Source organism: Dermacentor silvarum, chromosome 1, assembly GCF_013339745.2.
Source record: "Dermacentor silvarum isolate Dsil-2018 chromosome 1, BIME_Dsil_1.4, whole genome shotgun sequence".
Classification (NCBI taxonomy): Eukaryota; Metazoa; Arthropoda; class Arachnida; order Ixodida; family Ixodidae; genus Dermacentor; species Dermacentor silvarum.
In genome coordinates this window covers 386,322,375-386,340,521 of record NC_051154.1, presented here as the reverse complement: position 1 = coordinate 386,340,521, position 18,147 = coordinate 386,322,375, and the positions used below count along the sequence as shown (strand labels likewise).

At 46.5% G+C, this 18,147-nt stretch overlaps 1 protein-coding gene across 1 annotated transcript in view; it reads left to right on the top strand.

Annotated features, from left to right (window-relative positions):
* Positions 1-1,066: 1,066 nt before the first annotated feature.
* The window catches only part of LOC119437515 (SEC14-like protein 2), a 56,442-nt gene continuing 39,361 nt past the window's right edge, over positions 1,067-18,147 (top strand). Inside the window, exons 1-6 of the mRNA XM_037704523.2 lie at positions 1,067-1,237; positions 7,409-7,478; positions 10,126-10,169; positions 10,241-10,303; positions 12,676-12,769; positions 17,651-17,745. Coding sequence (XP_037560451.1) covers positions 1,184-1,237; positions 7,409-7,478; positions 10,126-10,169; positions 10,241-10,303; positions 12,676-12,769; positions 17,651-17,745 — 420 coding nt within the window. The 5' untranslated portion in view covers positions 1,067-1,183. The remainder of the gene's footprint in view (positions 1,238-7,408; positions 7,479-10,125; positions 10,170-10,240; positions 10,304-12,675; positions 12,770-17,650; positions 17,746-18,147) is intronic.

Below are 18,147 nucleotides of genomic sequence, written 5' to 3'. Positions count from 1 at the left end.
ATCGCAGTATGTGGTTTCCCACTGTAATGCCCACTGAAGAAGCTGAGGGAACTTTGGTGAATATATAAATAAATAAGTTCATGTGGCTGGGCCATCACAGTCACTGCAGATGTATGTCTTTTTTGAATATTTGTTGTTCGGCAACATGTGTGTTGACAGGTGCTCCGGACAACATTAGGCAGGTATGCTGCCTTTAGACCCAGGCTCCTGGACAGTGTTTGCTCGAAATAAATTGAGTTTGAAATTGAAAAAAAATATAAAAATATATGTGTTACGTCGCGTAATTTGTCACCTGCTTGTAGTCCTCGACTTGTGGCCGCCCTCACACACAGGCAGGCTTCACTTCATTCTCATACGATTCGAGAGAGTATCCTTTCTGTCTGAATAAAGCATATTTCGCGTACACTAAAATCATGAACGCGTGAAGCGCATCTATCGCCGCAAATCGTCCTTAGTTCCCCCTCTGCCGAACTTGATCCTCAATGTAGCTTGTACGAGCATCCGGTGTCATTCGGAATCGCGCAGCTAGATATAACTGGAGACCTGCAAAAGTATGAAAAAAAAAACTACTTCACAATTGTGATGGCAATGCTGACGGATATTAAGACGTTGGAATAGTACACGAATAATAAAGTGCTTGGTGCACGCGACCTTAAACAGTTTGCTTTTCCCCACCGTCCTGCGCAACTGCAGTCTGTCTCTTAGCGTCACGTGTCGGCGACTCGCGAAAACAAGTCCGTATCGCCTGAGGGTAGTTGAGGGGAGATAGACGCTCAGCGAGAATATTTTTATGTCCTGTTACTTCCTCACGAACACTGCCCCCCACCTTCTCTCACCGGTTTCCATCGAGAGAAGAGAGTATTGCGCAATATTATAGGAGGAAAAGTGGAAACTTCATTCAGGGCACGTGGCTGGCGCCGCTTGGTGTATGTGCGTGTGGACATAGAGAGGCAATTATCAGCGCGGCGTATGCCATTGAACGACGCCAAGCGTACACCCGTCAGGCACTCGTCACGCCGCCTTTCTTTGTTCCCTCTCACAGCCGGCGTTGGTGCTCTCGGCGTGGGAGAGGAGAGTACTCTGTGGCGCTATTTTCCGCGCGATACCAAAACGTTGTGCGAGAGTCAGACGCTGCACACTACGATTATCGACTCGACGTGCTGAGCCGACCCTCAGCCGCGCCATGAGCGGTTACCTGCAGGACCTCGATCAACGCCAGCGGAGTGCTCTGGAGCAGGTAAGCTGTGTGTTCCTTGGCTAGCATTCACTCATTCGGTGAAATGAAGCTAATGTCATACACCGCTGTAGTTTCGCCGCTGAGCGAACAGAACGAACACCAGCGATGCATTCGGCAGCGTCGCTGGAGACGCCTTCGACATGCTCGTAATTCCAGTGCTACAGGAAAGTCACGGAGAAGCCACGCAAAAACGCTGTAGGAAATTTTTACGTAGAACTGCATACACACACCCACACGTTATTATACCCCTTTTTCTTTAGAGCTGAACAGTTTTTTTTTTATTTGGCTGTGAGACGGTGTCGTCTTTACAAGTAAGCTTCGGTTAGAAGCGGAAATTGCCAGCGCGAAACATCCCAATGCCAAGGCAGCTAATACAGCATCAATTAATTAACCTTTTTTACTTATTCACGTTGGTGCACATGTTATAACAGCGAAATTGAAGTTAAAGAACCCCAGGTGGTCAAAATTAATCCGGAGCCCACCACTACGGCGTGCCTCATAATCAGAACTGGTTTTGGCACTTAAAACCCCAGAAAGAAGAAGAAAGAGGAAGCGAAATTGAAACTGAGAAGTAGTCAAGTCATTCGGGCCTGGCGTACGTTCGAGGTGCCGCACCACTTTCTAGATATCTGTATGTGCTATGAAATACATTAGCGGTCCAGCTAACAGTTGGCCCGAAGTGTTCCTTTAGCAGTTGTGTGTGATCTTAACTGGTATGTCGGGGCATTTTTAAGCAAATCTGGGGGAGTGATATCTCGAAAGCGATGCTATAAAATCTTAGGATTTCTGCGATGGAGGCGTGACTTGACTACTGGTTGGTTAATTCCGCGAAGCGCGATTTTAAGCTCAGGCAGCCGCGCACTCTGAGTGCCTATATCTTTTAACCGTCCAATACACATTTTGCATGCAGTGTACGGAAAGTGAAGTATACATTTTGTCATGACTGACGTACAGGAAGCTCTGAAGGACGGTTAGCTAGCAAATAGCGACATTCTCCTGTCGCCTCTATTCCATGCGAGCGAACGTCTAATGGCTTACATAAAAAGAGTGATTTCAACAACGGATGCCAAAATCGTCTAACATCACTTATATATTCATTGACTGCTTAATTATTCAATCGAATAATTAATCATTCAAATGATTATTAGGCATGGTGGTGTAAGGCCTATTCTGAGAAGGGGTAGAAGGTGGAGGCTACAAGTCTGCTCAGAAGAGCCGTCTCTTTAGCTTATATAGCGAGTTGAAGAACTTAAGTATGGTTGCGGGAGCTATATCTAGTTTATCTAGGCTTAGTCGCCTGTAGGCGCCGATTTTATTGACTGCAGATAAAACGTCCGGGAAGCTGACCGAGCATCGCACTCCCAGAATTGTTTAGCGGTGCTGGGTCGGACATGCTGTCGGCGGCCGGCGTGGATGTGCGTCAGTGCAGGCGCATGAGTTCATTACAGAGGAAGCCATCGATGGCATCTGGGTCCCGTGTGCAAAGGTCAACACACTTGTCTACAGAACGCGCTCTTGATGGCCAGCGCCAGAGTATATGAGGGGACCAGCAGGGCGGGAAAAGACATCTCGTAAATATACCCGCGCTTGCTGACATCCAGCCGGTTTTGCACCACGTGTCATCCCTAAATGCCGACAGCGCAAACCGGAGCGGGTGCCCCAATCGTTCGGTAGACAAGTGTCTTGACCTTCGTGCGACGTGGGCCAGCGTTATGGACATCCGCTGTCAAAGCGCGATCTCAGACGACACATAGCAGTAGAGATAAGACAGCTATTTTCGGTATTAGAAAACTGTTATCAGCAGAGACAGACGTCATCAATTAATATTTATAGGGTGTAACGTAGAACTCACATCAGCAGGCCTATGACGCACAGCTTGCGTCACACTTAAAACGAACGCGCCCAATGCACCGTCGAGCGATGCTGGAGGTGTCTTTTTCGCGTGACTTGAACGGGGCCCTAGCAAAATGGACCTTCTTTGCAAAGCATTTGATGTTTGCACGTCAATGCCGTCGTTTCTTAAAATTTATCCTCTAGAAATGCGTCTTCATTATTTGAGTTAAGTCCGTGAGCAGCTGTGCACCCTAGTGGAAGGCTGCAGTTCAATTTTGACCACCTGGGCTCGTATTCACAAAAAGATATGCTAGGATTCTTCGTAAAAGAAAAATCCAGGCATGCCTCATTATCATATTGCGGTTTTGGTGTGTAAAACCTACGAATTTTCTTTTTAATTTTCTTCTAATTTTGATGCTCGACTAGAATAAGCGAAATGGGCCGGCCAATGGCACAGAGCACTTACGAACGGAAAGCTTTGTGAATTCCGCCGCGTTCTTGCATTTGGAGACACTTTTATGCAGCCACTGAGGTCGGGTATTAAAGATGTGACAGTGTTCTTTGTAGCCGTTTATCATAGCCAGTGAACTACCATAGCACATTCATATAATGTACAGAGACCGGCCTCTTTATCTTAAACTGTAAAACAACTACATTTCTCACTTAGCACTCCTCTGTCGCTCAGGTCTCGCGGAAAAATTGAATTTTATGCTCCGGATTGTTTGATGTAACACTTGGTTTCGTCACTTGCATAATTGTAAAGGAAAAAAAAACGTGTGGTTGTCTTGGAAGTTGCGAACACATAACTTCAGTATTACGTGAAATCGCACGTCTAATGCGCAAGATGTGGGGTTGGCTCCTCCCTGCGGAAAGTTGTCTTTTCACTCACCTTTCCGTTTCTTTAATGTTCCTGCATTTGGACGACAATTAGCGGTGAATTCGCCCCCCCCCCCTACCCTATGTCTCCATGGATTAATTGTAGCCTGGCTTCGTGCGGTTGTAACAGCTGAAATAACGGTGTTCTGTACAGTTGCTTCCTCGAACACCGGAAACACATCTTTAAAGCACCACTTAAGGCAGGGACATGGGGACATGCAACGAACAAAGGACATGTGCTTCTGTCCTATGTTCTTTTGTTTGTCCATGGGTTGAAGTGGTGTCGTTCAAGATGAATCGTTACCATTGAAAACAAAAAAGTTGTCGCAGTTTCACCCGAAAGGCGAAGCATCAATTGCGATAGCAACTTAGTAGAGAGCTATACGGAGTAAGGATAGTAGTTTTATCCGCTGTACAAACTTGGACATGCAGCAGCACCGGCAACACACAGCACTGTTGTCGACGCCGTCGGCGTTTTGCCCGCGTTCGCACAAAATGCGTGCGGCGTTGGTGACTGTTGCCGGAGCCTCTGATATAAATAGGCACTTGGTGCCGCAGCTAAACGTCGCCTCCCTTCCCTGCCCCCCTCCCCCCCCCCCCCCCACGGCCTTTCGTGCGTCAGAAGAAGGTGCGTTTGCTCTACATATATGGTGATTGTAAAGGAGGAAAGAGACGCCTACTTCTGCAGCCCTTAAGGGAGCACGGCACAGAACGCGCGTTTGTTCTCTGCCGTGCGTTCACTCCCCGTGAAAGCGCGCGTCCCTCGCGCCCTTTCACTCGCACATACAGCGTTCGGCGGCGCGCGGCGACGATTTCATCTTCATTGACGTCATACGGAACCTCCCGGTGACGGCGACGCCGACGGCAGAAATCTGCTTTGGAGTGTCCATATAATTGCTATCGCAATAAAACACCAATAATAGAGCTTCAGTCATGCGATACACACTCTGATCTGGTATATTTCGCATTTGCTAAATAAACACGTCTCCTCATTACCGTATAGTGTCAGTCATCGTCAACATGTGGCAAAATCCGGCCCGATGGACAATCCATCGCCGGACCCTACCTGAGCCCCATGCTACCCCAATTCACTGCTAAGTCCGATCGTTCTCAAATCTCCTAATAGCATTGCTGTTCAGCTGCTATGGGACCGCACCTGACACCTCGCTTCGAAAAAAAGCGAACACACGTTGCCAAAGTAACGAGTGAATGCTTCAACTTCGCGCGCGTTTCGTTGCACATAGAATGGAAAGGCACACACCCTGCACCTCTAGGGCACGGCATCGCATTCAGTTCAGAATTTTTTCAAAGTGCTAAAATGTAAGCGAAAAATGTATTGAATGGCGTATTAGTATTCTAGCATTCGGATGCCAATCGAATAGTCATGGCTATTCAATTCGTGTTCGACTTGAGAATTCATTATTCTAGATTGTAAGAAGTTCGTCTCTGTTCGAATACAAGGAATAACAACTCTTTATTGGAATGTTGGGGCAGAAAATCCTATGCAAGAGGGTCTTATTGTGAAATGGCTCTGCGGGAGAGCCGATGTTGTGTGGGGGCGCCCACGTACCATTCCCTGAGCGAAAGCCACGCGGCTTTCGTGGCTTCCCTCAAGAGCCACGAACCACGAGGTTTCCCTCAATCGTTGCCAGTCGTTCAATAGGAATGCATCAATTTAGGAAAAGTACATTTTTTTTTCAATTTAGGCCAAGCGAAGTGTTATTTCTCAGTCTCGCCGTGTTAGCTTCGGTATAAGACAATGCATAAGGCTGTGTTATTGCACTAATCTCCTTCAGCCAACAAAACTCTACGTGGTCTGGTGAGGTGAACACTCCGGTGAGCTGCTGTTGGTTCGTCTCATTGCTTTAATGCGACGCTGCACGAGACAAATGAAATCAGTTGTTTCCCATGTACAAGCTCTTGATCCATGCACCAAATGATGCAAATAAGCTTCTTTTTATTCCTTTTTTTACCGCCTGGACTTCATGCACACAGTTCGTTTTACTTTGTTTAGAAACCATAAATTATTCGGCATTCGATTGATATTCAACTGTTATTTTTATCAAATATTCGTTCTGGACTCGATTCGGAAATCTGACTAGTATTAGCGAGTCCTAATATTTTTTGGACTATTGACATAAATGATTTCACTTTCACTAAGGAAATCTAGAATTTATAGTGTTCCATAAGCTGCAATAAATATAACGCAATAAAACAAGTTTTAATCGACCCATGATTGAACACCAAGGTATTTTCACATTCCCGAAAGCTGATAGCCTCCGCGGGCATTTATAGTAACGCGCAGGACGGCGTCTCGGAATTTGGTGTGGAAGTCCAAGAAGGCGGCCGGTAAACAAAGCCGTAGAAAAAGAGACACACAAAATGTTGCCAGTTGCCACATTTCGAACCACTTCCTTCCATTTCATGTATACTGCAGGGCGAAGTCCTCGCCTTAGCGAGTTGAAATTACTATTGCTTTGTGTTCGTCGCCTGCGCCCTATAGTGACGGCAGTCTGGTCTCACCACCTCCTCCTCTGCCGTACTCAACAGCACTGTGTCCTTGCCGGGAGTTGCCCTCAAACAGGTGACTTCGATAGGCCATATTTGTGTAGCACAGCACGTAGCAGTGACACCGATACAAATTTCCGCCAAGAACTTTGGGTTGCAACTTTGGAGATACCTAGGCCGGCTAAGTTTAGCGATTAATTCCGCCCAATTCCAATTCTCTGTTACCATCCACCACTCAAGATTGGACTATCGTGGCAATAATGCTGGCGGGGCACTGCGCGGGTCACTGACAAAGAGCGAAAAGAAAAAAAATTCAATGGAACTGCTGAAGTACATGCTTTTAGCTCGTATAGTCTTTACAGTAATGGTCGGTTACAGCAAGCGTGGATTGCAGTAAGAGCGCTGGTAGTGGCATTTGGTGACACTTTGTTCACCAACACACGAAACATGTTTGGGTTTCATGGGTGTTGTCGTCCGAGCTACACATAAAGCAAAAGGGACTGTATGTTGCCTGTCGCATTGTTTCCGACACTTTATATTAGCAGATTACTAGCATTTATGTTCACTTACTGCAACAACAATTCATTGCCCTCTCTGGGTAAACTCAGCGCCACAAGTTGGCCGCACCAACCCAGGTACCGTAAGGCTGCTCACGTTTGTGCCACTATACACGAACATTCCGTGAGCGGTAATTATACTTGCAAGCTAATACTCTTTATTATTCTGGCCATGTTATCGAATGCGTATGCTCACACGCGTCAGAAAAATGTAGCATGTGGAAGTTTCCCTTTTGCACTCGACATGCCAGGTCGTTTCCTACTTTAAGTATTGCAGTTTTATGGAATAGTTGTGCGAATTAACTATAGGCGACATGCCACCAGCACAGTCAGACAGGACTTAAGAAGCACACACACACTGCAGAGACTACAAACGCTGGTCTACAACTTTCCGCAGTTTCGCGCGGCGGTGGCGGATGTCCGGCGCCCGGACGACACCGACGCCTACTTGCTGCGATGGTTACGAGGTGAGTAATACCGTGCTGTGAATCCGTAATTTGCCCTGCCAAACATAACTGAGCAAGAAAGACAAAAGCAAAGAGTAAATTTATTTTATTTCGTACAGAATATTTTACGACCAAAACTAGAGATATGCTTTGATTTGAAAGATTTTTGTTCTTTATAGGCTGAGAGACATTTTTTTTGTAAACAGAATTTGTCCTAATAGGGTAAACTCAAAGATGCTCCATTGTGAACGAAGTATGTTTTCCGTTTGTTGTCCTGGATTACCATTTGTGGGCAGCTTCACTACCGACGTAAGTGTAGACAGATACATCTCATATACGAAGGCTGGTCAGTCTAACTTCTAAAATATATGCAGCTGATGGCCGGGCCAGCCATGGCACTCAGAGCATGGCTATATAGTATACTATTAGAGTTATTGCTTGAATGTGTAGCGTAGTGTCAGGTGTCACGCCACCGATTGTTTTGTCTCTTCTCGTATGTTCTATGCAACCTTATTATCGCTGCTTGTATCATCTGCTACAACGGCATCGTTGCATTTGAATTTTTCATGCTGCATGAATACTGCAGTAATGAAGGGTGGAAGTGTTACCGTCATAAGGGTAAAATTTTTTTTTGCTTAAGATGACAGGAGAAAGCCCTTAATAGAAAATGTATGCCAAGCTTTAGACAATGTGTGAAACAGAAACAGAACACCGCAGGAAAGCTATCGCACTAAAACTGCGATACTTTCCTCAATATTTTTTTCAGGGCATGCCTAAATGAAACGCGTGCAAAGTGAAGGCGGGCCTTCACTTTGAACGTGGCTTATCCTTCGTAGTGAGAATCCTGAAGTGCAGTTAGGTTGAAATCTGCCGCAGAAACAACCTCATCAAGAATCTTGCACAAGGCCGGTATTTTGTAGCGATGCCTTATGACTTATTCTATGCTAGTCTTGTAATCCACCGCTCACGGCCGGCTGATCCCTTTGATAACGCGAGTGGACCGTCGCTCTGACCACTGACAAAGCGCGATAAGCGCGAAAAGTCATTAGCAGTCGGAAAGGCATCGCTACAAAATACCGGCCCAAGTCACCCTATTCATTCTGTTACCTGCAATCAGAAAAGCTACAACCCCCGATCGCACACAGCTGCGCTTTTGCCCGTTGCTTTAAAGGGCTCCTAGGAGGAAGGAGGAGGAAGACAGAAGGCCGGGAGGTTAACCAGAATAGCGTCCGGTTTAAAAGAGTTGCATGTTGGGCTACTTGATATTTTGACACAAGAACCATCTTGAAATGGCGCGCAACGGGACGGCACAACCGAGAGGAAGACGAACCCTGCGTTAGTCTTCCTCTCTGTTGTGCCGTCCCGTTGCGAGCCATTTCAAGATGGTTCTTATGTCAAAACGGCCGGTTGGCTACCCTACACCGGGAAAATGGAAAAGAGGAACACAAAGATGACAGGCAGAGAGAAGAGGAAAAGAAAGTGCTCATAAATACATGCTTTCGTCAGAGATTTATTAGACTGGAAGACAGATGTATCTACACAGTATACAGTAGTTGTCGGTTGTGCTTGTTCGTGTTGTTTATAAACTGTTGACGAATGGGTAGCTATCGGCTATCTCAGACCCAGCTATCCCATTACGTAGTCAAAAATTGAAGCCAACATTTTCCATATAGAAAACGCACGCACGTTCAATAGATACAGCGTTTCACGGTAAAAATAGTCGCCGCGTCCGACTCTTCTTAATAAGCAGCGTTGCCTAATAATTTATCGTGCGACGTGAAATATTTTTTCGGTGGTTTCGGCACAACTTAGGCCTCGATGTCACTTGAATCTGAGCTTGAGCACTCAATATAAGAGAGATAAAAGAAAGAACTAAAAAAAGCTGGTAGGCGATTCGACCAATTCAGCCTCCAGTGGAAGTCGATGAAAGACAGTCTTCCTGAGCGAGTTGCGGGTGAGATAGGGGAGGGCTCATTGCGCACCGAACTTTATCCCGTCACTCCTCGCGTGAATGGGTTAGGAGCAGCGTCGGACTCAAATGTATCTGCTGCATATCTTCAGGATTGGCCCAGATTTGGAGCCATGCGGACGTGGTAATTAATTTTAAATATTTTCGTGATTTGACATGTCCGATCTACGATCTGATTACGAGGAACGCCTTTGAGGGGGGGGGGGGGCATAATTGTAACAGTAACGGGCTTCTAGAGGTCCTCTGTTAGAAGCCAGCCGTTGGACAATTTTCTGCTTTATCCGCCGCGGTGGCTCAGTCAGCTAAGGCGTTGCGCTGCTGAGCACGAGGTCGCGGGATCAAATCCCGGCCGCGGCGGCCGCATTTCAATGGAGGCGAAATGCAAAAACGCCCGTGTGCTTGCGTTGTAGTGCACGTTAAAGAACCCCAGGTGGTGAAAATTAATCCGGAGCCCTCCACTACGGTGTGCCTCATAATCAGAACTGGTTTTCGCTCGTAAAACCCTGGCCCTGGCCCTGGCCTCAACCTCTGATGTTAGCACTAGCACATAGGCAAAAGCATTTGTTGGGGTCTTAAAGATGCTTTCGTTGGGAGGAGGAAATTCACTGTTAACCGCGCAGACCGGTGTTGCACAGCTCTAGCACCCCGTTTCTGCGTACTTGTGTGCCATACCTTATGTGACGTATTGCGTATGCGCAGCACGTGAGTTCGACACCGTCCGGGCTGAGCATATGTTTCGTCAGGTGAGTCACGCGAGTGCGCCCTTGCGGACACGCAGTCCCTGTCTCATGTGGATCTTTTTCTTTTCAAACAGCACCTGCGATGGCGCCAGCAGTTTGACGTGGACAGCTTGCTCACTGAGTATCAGGTGCCCAAGGTGAGTTCGTAAAGGCCTGTGTTTCACCTTACACTTCATCTTCACTTTGTACCACAATACGCCATTGCAATTTGCTCTATGCCGTAATGAATAAGCGCCATCTGCACTAACGAGTGCCCTTTAACTTTATCGATCCAGCTTGACGGCTTTTTGTTCCTATAGAACAGAGGCTTCACGGTTCCCATACGTTTCAAGGACTGGTGCAAGCACCTCATGTGGCATTGCATAATGAGGGTTAGCGTACCAATAGGCTGCATGGTGGTCAATGGGACGGCGCCCACTGACCTTCAGAAAACACTTGGAAAGGCACTGCTACTCGGTGAGGCTATAGTGAAGCTTGGACTGTTGTCCGAAGCTCGCTGGTGAGAAGGATAACAGGTGTTACTTATGGTGACCGAAACAATTAAAAACCGCCTTCGAGAGCAATTTCTAAAAGAAAGTTGACTGTTTCTGTCATCAGTATGGACAACAGTCACTGATTTCACAAGCTTCTGTGATTAAACTACAAAAAGCAAAGACAAATGTGCATTCAGGCAGGGCGTTCCTGTGTAGTGAATTTCTCTACACTACTTTACGGAAGGAATGAAGCTTTCACTTCGACGCTGTTAATGTTTTAGTGTCTTTTCGGTGCCGAGTCGCTGGCGTGTAAGCACCGAGGAAATAAATAAATAAATAAATAAACAAACAAATAAATAAATAAATAAATAAATAAATAAATAAATAAATAAGTAGATTAGGGGGAGCATGTCAAAGGAAATTCAAAGAGACTAACCAGACCGGGGGGGGGGGGGGGAGGGGGGTGGCACGTCGCGGGGAGGCCTTGAATGGGGCTTATGTGATCAAAAGAAAGAAAGGAGAGTGAACACTCAGCGTGCGTGCATCCGGGGGGCACGTGCGGCCTTCAAACTGTCACAGAGGTCTGCTGATTACGAAAACTGCAGCTAGTGAACGTGTCGCTTTCTGAGCTTTTGAAGCGTGCGGCCCACAGTTCATGCGCTCTTGTCACGTACTGAGTGTCCTACGTAACTTGAGTCATACTTTTAAAATATGCAAATGCCACGTAGCTGGACAGAACCAAGGTAATGTTGTTTGCCGTCGCTTGAAGATATTATTTCTTGCATTCCACCTAAGTACATAATTAGCCTTACTTAATTAATCAACTTCTCAAATATTATAATTAGATGAAAAGTGTCAATGAGAAAATTGGAGGGAATGTTCAACGTTCTGTTATATTTTGTACCAGCGGTGGCGGTAAAGCTATGTTGTTGCTGCAGGTGGTTTTAGCCTGGCCGTCACTGCCGGCAATCGGATGCGGGTCATGGCCGGCCATTGGCTATCCAGCGCTGGCCGTAGAGCTTGTTGTGCTTGGCCTAGCGGAAAGGTGCGGAGGACGAACGGTCGTATATTATGGGCATTCCTTGAACATCTGAGGTGGACGAAGCTCGCACGCAGTCTTATCCCGCACATTCAAGTCTGTCTCGCAGTTGTTGCAGTTCATATCGTTAGTCCGTCTTTCCTCTGCTCTTCCACATTTTAAGTAAACAGTATTAATAAAGCGATTCCAGGCCTCTCCGAAGAACGTTGCTGGAGCTGCGGGTGGTGGCTGATGCCTGCTTGCTGTTCATTAGGAAGGCTTTTCTTGGTGGCTGGCCTGTGGTGGCCCCTGGTGGGCGGTGCTCAGACGGCTCGCTCTAAAAGGTGTATACTTCCGCGGCCGGAAATCAGGGGCCGAATCCTCGTAAGTTTTCTATTGGAAGTTTGCCACTGGCAGGCCGTCTTCGCTAATGATATCTCCAACATCCCAATTGGCTGTCATCTGCTCTTACGGACAATTCTAGCGGAAGTGCTTTTTTGAAGATAAGGCCTTCTTTGGCGACTTCATATTGATTTAGAGTTCGTGAAATCTGCATATGTGGCTACCACTTTATGGCCACTTGCGTCAAATTAAGGCGATTTCAGGCCTTCTAGCGCACACAGGACAACGAAAAAAACCGTACAAATTAAGCTTGGAACGAGAAAGTTGAAGCAAGCTAGCGTACAGATAAGTACGAAACAGTAATAATGCCCAATAAGCGCAAGAAGTGTCCAAGTTAAAACCAAACGCGCTCATTCAAACAGCGCGCGGCTAAAAAAACACAACCGGAAATGTGTTTTTACTTAACGAAAAATGTGGGCTGATGAAAGTGTTCTAAACAACAAACTTTGTGGTAGACTAATGCGCCCAAGAAGTTTCCTTGTCTTTCTTCGATGTCAACTTCTGTTGACTCGTCTTCTTCAGAATAGGGTCCCAGGAGCACAACACCATGATACCACTTGCTTCTCTCATACCGATATAATATAGTAGAAAGATATTGACAGATGGTTCCTTGCAGGTGATGCGCGAACACTTTCCGGGAGGCATCCTCGACTGCAATCCGAAGGGACATCCAGTCTGGATAATAAATGTGGGCAGTGTAGACATTAAGGGTGAGTGAAGGCACATTTCCTTGCGGATGATTGAATGTTGGATGACTAATTACTCAATGCCCTGGCCGCAGTCAAATACTTCTTTCTCCGTGACCGCGGCAACAGCCGCATTCCCACCAACCTTGCTATACGCACTTAAAAAAATGTTGTAAGACATTTGTAACTGCAAGAAAAGAGTTCTTAACAGCAGTTCCCACCTCTCACAGACAGTTACGAACTTGTAACTAACAATTTACTAACGCTGGAGCCTTACTGGTGCAGTTGAGGCAAGTCATAATGTAATGGCTGCTACCTCACCTTGCCCTTGATGTATTGTGCTGCCTGTAGGTATAGTGCAACATTTAAATGAACAGTAGTTTTTTTTATTAATTTGGTTTAACATTTATGTCCTACGTCAAGGCGCAAATATAGGCGGTCATTAGGTCATACAAATTTATATGTATAGAAGCCCGCAAATACACGCAAAATTGCCGTGCGACTGGCCGCTCGAGGCAGTTTGCGTGTATTCGCGGGCTTCTTTCAAGCTCGGAAAAACACTTCAATTTAGCACGTATGGAGCAATAGAAAGCTGTATCGGGAGTTTCTCATGTTGCTTTATAATTTACTCATTGACACTTCATCTAAATATAATACTTCAGAAGTTGAATAATTAATACTAGTTATGTAATTATGCGGAATGCAAAAAATAATGTGGGTTTTTCCAAGCGACGGTAAACAACATTAGCTTGGTTCTGTCCAGCTACGTGGCAGTGTATTGCCACATGTCACCTGTGAGCGTTCGGCGCTAGAAAGGTACCGGCTTGGCATAGAAGAAGAAAAGAACACGTTTGAACTATTGCTCGGGAAGACTCTGGTTTTGCGAGCTGTTCGTGTACTTCACCCGTGACATACTGGTGGAGGCAGTCATTGCAGGCGGCGGCTCTTTCTAGCTGTGAGGGCCATCTCCAAAGTACCTGGAGTAGCGTCGAAAACTGGGCCAGAATGCTTGTACCCAGCACCTCCGCCCGTAGGTCGCAGGTGAAGTATATAAAGACCATGGCAAGCGCGCGTGCCTTTCTAGCGCGGAAGGCTCGGCAACAAAAATATCACAATGTAAAGCACCATATGCGAAAAACTTTCAACATGGTGCCTTATATATATATATATATATATATATATATATATATATATATAGGAAAATCAGAAGCACAACTTCGCGGTTATCTTAGGTTTATTATGTACCCAACAGTTTCGGTCGGTGGACCGACCTTTTCAAGGGATATATATATATATATATATATATATATATATATATATATATATATATATATATATATATATATATATATATATATATATATATATATATATATATATATATATGTATCTATGACGAAACGCACAAGGATGGTGCGGTGTAATGGTGGTGAAAGAGGAAGACGAAGATTAAAGGAAGTGTTCGGGCTACCATGTTTGTCTCCGTCCACCCGGCTCGTGGCCTATCCCCCACAGTGGGTTGTGCCATTGATTGAGACATCATCATCACGTCCGCAACCTCCTGCTCGCGTCACACAAGCCGACAGGGAGAAGACCAGGCAGCCACATCATCAGCCGCACATCAACATGGAAGTCTTCCACGCCACAGTGTGAAACGCAAGCGCACAGCTACCTTACCAACACCAACCAGCATCCTGACCGCATCACCGCAAGCCTTGGACATATCCAAGTACACCGGATCAGTGGACGATGGGCCCGTGGAAGACTGGTTCCGCCTCTTCGAGCTCCACGCATCCGCGGTATCATGGTCGCAACGGGATATGGTCACCAACTTCAACGAATGCGTCACCGGTGAGGCCTTCCGCTTTTACCTTGCGCACATCTTCGAAAACGACGAATCGTGGACGAAAATTAAAGCAGAGGTGATCATCCGATTTCACGTATACATTGCAGATCCCTCTTTTAACCAACAACTAGAGGCATTTCAACTTTGTCGCTGCTGTCACCAGCAGCTTCCACTTAGTAATCATCATCAGTGCTAAACAAGGTCTCGTATGAGGAGATCATCGATGAGTTTCTCATGTCATGATCCTCGCGAGAAGACGACGCACAAACAAACACCTAGCATGATGATAACTACCACAGCGCAATCTTCGTCTACGCTCTCGACACGCCGCAGGAATCATGTCCCTGAACCATCTGACGCGTTCAGACCGTTGTCTTGTACGCATGGCCCACCACCAGGTTTCGCGTCACGAGACACTTCCAGGGCTGCAAAACAACGCCGCATCTCAAGTGATACTATTACTAATTGTGATGAATCTAAGCCGGCTTGCTATGCGACAATAGGTGAAAAGGAAACGACCGCCAACATGTGCTCTTTTCACATGGTAGACAATGCCCTTTCATCAGCAGCGGATGAACAGCTCACACTAAAGTTCAAGCAGCTTCGAATATTATAAACACTTTTGCGCTTGCAAGAGCTCAACAAACCACTGACATTGCAGAAGCATCGGGGGCACCAGATGCCACACATTGCCAACAAACAGAAATATCTGCTCAGCACGAAGTCACATGGATGGCATCCTTAGAAGTGGCTTCTCAAGAAACTCAGACGTGGACTTCACCACGAGACAGCCCACAGCAGAAAGCGTTGTCCCAGCAACTCCAAGAACAAGTTCGGTTAACGCAAGGACGATTCCGACACAGACGACGACGATGTCGAAAAAGAGTGCCATTGAAAAAGCAGGCACAATACAAAAAAAAAAAGACAGCTAAGCACTAGTCATCTGAGCCGAAGAACAACTCGGCCAATATGTCGTTTTTCTAGGAATGAACATCGTCGAGGACGTCTTCAACACCAACAGTCAAGACACACCTAATACGACAAATGCGGAAATAGCGCAAGCAACGGCCAAAAGGACAGGTGCGATCTTCTGGCGCACTAAAGTAACAGAAACACCGCCTCAAATACTTCGCGCAACGAGCTCTTATTTCAGAAAACGCACACAACCCATCACCAGAAACGAGCCGACTTCATGCAAACGATCATGGGACTAGAAGTATCCGGCGCTGCATCCTTGCGCTAACATCCACTTTTGATATCCCACCAACAGAATGAAAACGTCGTTGTTTGCCCGGCATGTCCGTACATTTAGGACGCATTACAATGGTTCCTACCACACTCCAGCTGAGTTTGCAGTGATGTGGAGCCCTCTTGAGATCAGGGCCATAGAAAATCTGCCACTGCCGAACGTACTACCTGCTCCTAGACCAATCAGCGGGGCCACGCGATCAAGTTTCTGTCGGTTCGGGGTCGCGCTCCCAGGCTTCCGAACGCTATGACTGAAACATGACAATGTATTCCATGCGTTCGATTTCGACCAAACGAACGTAAATCACTCTGCGAGAGCGCAATAGAGTGCTCGAAAGCGGCCACTCGATGTTGCCATTTCTTGCCGGCGGAGAACAAACTTGCGCACGTGTGTGCGTGCAGTAATGGCAAGCTGCGCATGAGATAGGATGTTTTATATTTCTTTCCGCACGAAGCAGGCAAACAATGATTCCAACTGATTTAATGGGAAGCGGACAAACACGCCAATCTCTGAGCTAAATTTTATTTAAGAAAACGAGGGAGGTGTTTGCACGAAATCATGTTCTAAAGGCATTCGATCGAATGCGCAGGTCACTAATGGATTGTATGGATGGTCCCTGTAATCCTTCGAATCCGAGCGAAGAAATTGCGGAGGTCCTCTGGATCCAAGTATAGGAGATATCTTGCGCCCACCGAACACCCGGGTGCTTTTCCGAGCAGTCAGACGGAAGGAAGCGAAAGCCGAGGAAAACTTCGGTAACGCGGCCAACGCCGTCACCCACTTTAATCGTCGTCGCCGAGAACAGACCGAGCGTCCTCCTTCATCAGCGCAGCCACCGGAAAGGGAAACAAGACCGGGAAACGTGACACGGCAAACGTGACCGGAAAGCGACCAAATTTATCGGCTGCACCGACGGCAAAACTTGGAGCGCCTCTCGGCGCTCCCATCCGAACCATCTGAAACGACCATCCGAAGATGCCATTAGTGACAAGGCATTTTGAACGTGGACCATTTTTGCGAGTTACACTTCATGCGCAATCGCCATTTTGGTTTGTCTTAGCAATAGCTTATTTTCACCGCACGCACACGCACAGACACGCACGCACAAACACGCACACACACAAAGAGACACACGCGCCCACACGCACACACACACACAAATGTCATATAACCTTTAGTGGTGCCTCCTGTATACGTCGAGTTCGTGCCGTTAAAGCCCCTTCACACTAGGCCGACACGGCACCAATTTTGGTCTGCCAACTGTTGGCAACAGCAGTTTATATGACGGAAAACGCGATGACCAACGCTTTACAGGAAGGAAAACGCTGTCGCCAACAGTCGGCAGTCCTAAATCGGTGCAGTGTCGGCCGAGTGTGAATGAGCCTTTACCGTGGGGACCACACTGAACGGTCTCCCAGCAGTCGGGGTACGCCATATTTATTAAGTTTTCACTCGCGCTCCTGATTCGCACTGCTTGTGGATTTGGGTACACCAAAGTTGATTCTGATTGAATGTAAATGGTTTTCTCCAGTTGTGTAAGTATTGTACATTGTCAAACTTGTACTCCTGCAACCAATGCTTGCCGAAGCAAAAAGAATGACCGCCGAACATAACGAGGCACTGATTGCCTAAAAGTAGCTAAAAGTTAAGCACAAATTTAATTTAATAATACGAGCAATAAAAACTGGCATTGTCACTGGCCATCGTCAGGTTTGCATTCCTGTTACACAGGCCCCTAGGCTATCAATATCCATCATGGCGACTTTGGTTGGCGTCCTGTATTTATGGCATTTATCAATTGTGCATGCAGGTTTCCTGCAGGTGCTAGCCCCGGCCGAGATTTGCCGGCACTGCGTGTACCTGCTCGAATTGCAGGAGAAGATCAAGAGGGACGCTTCGCGCAAGGTGACTAAAGCCAACTGCTATTCTCGCTTCATCTGCATGTTTCTCGCGATACACACTCCATAGGGCGAGATGATTGATGCATACTTAATACTTATCGAGAAGTTATTTCGGAAATGTATAAACAGCTACGTAGCAAAATTTGTTGAAACCTTGTCAATTCGGTTACTGTCCTGGCAGTTCGACTTGCTTAGCTCTAATGCCATTAACCGATTAAATAAGGTGTTCTGTTGATAGCGGTAAATCCGTTAGCTCAGAATTTCTAGATTTTACTAAAGCTTTTGACACTGTTAATCACGTCATTTTATTTACCAAACGAGAATCTTTAGGTATATCAGGTGCAGCTTTAATTTTTCTAAAGGGTTACTTACTTGACCGTGAGCAAACAGTTTGTGTAGCGGGCAC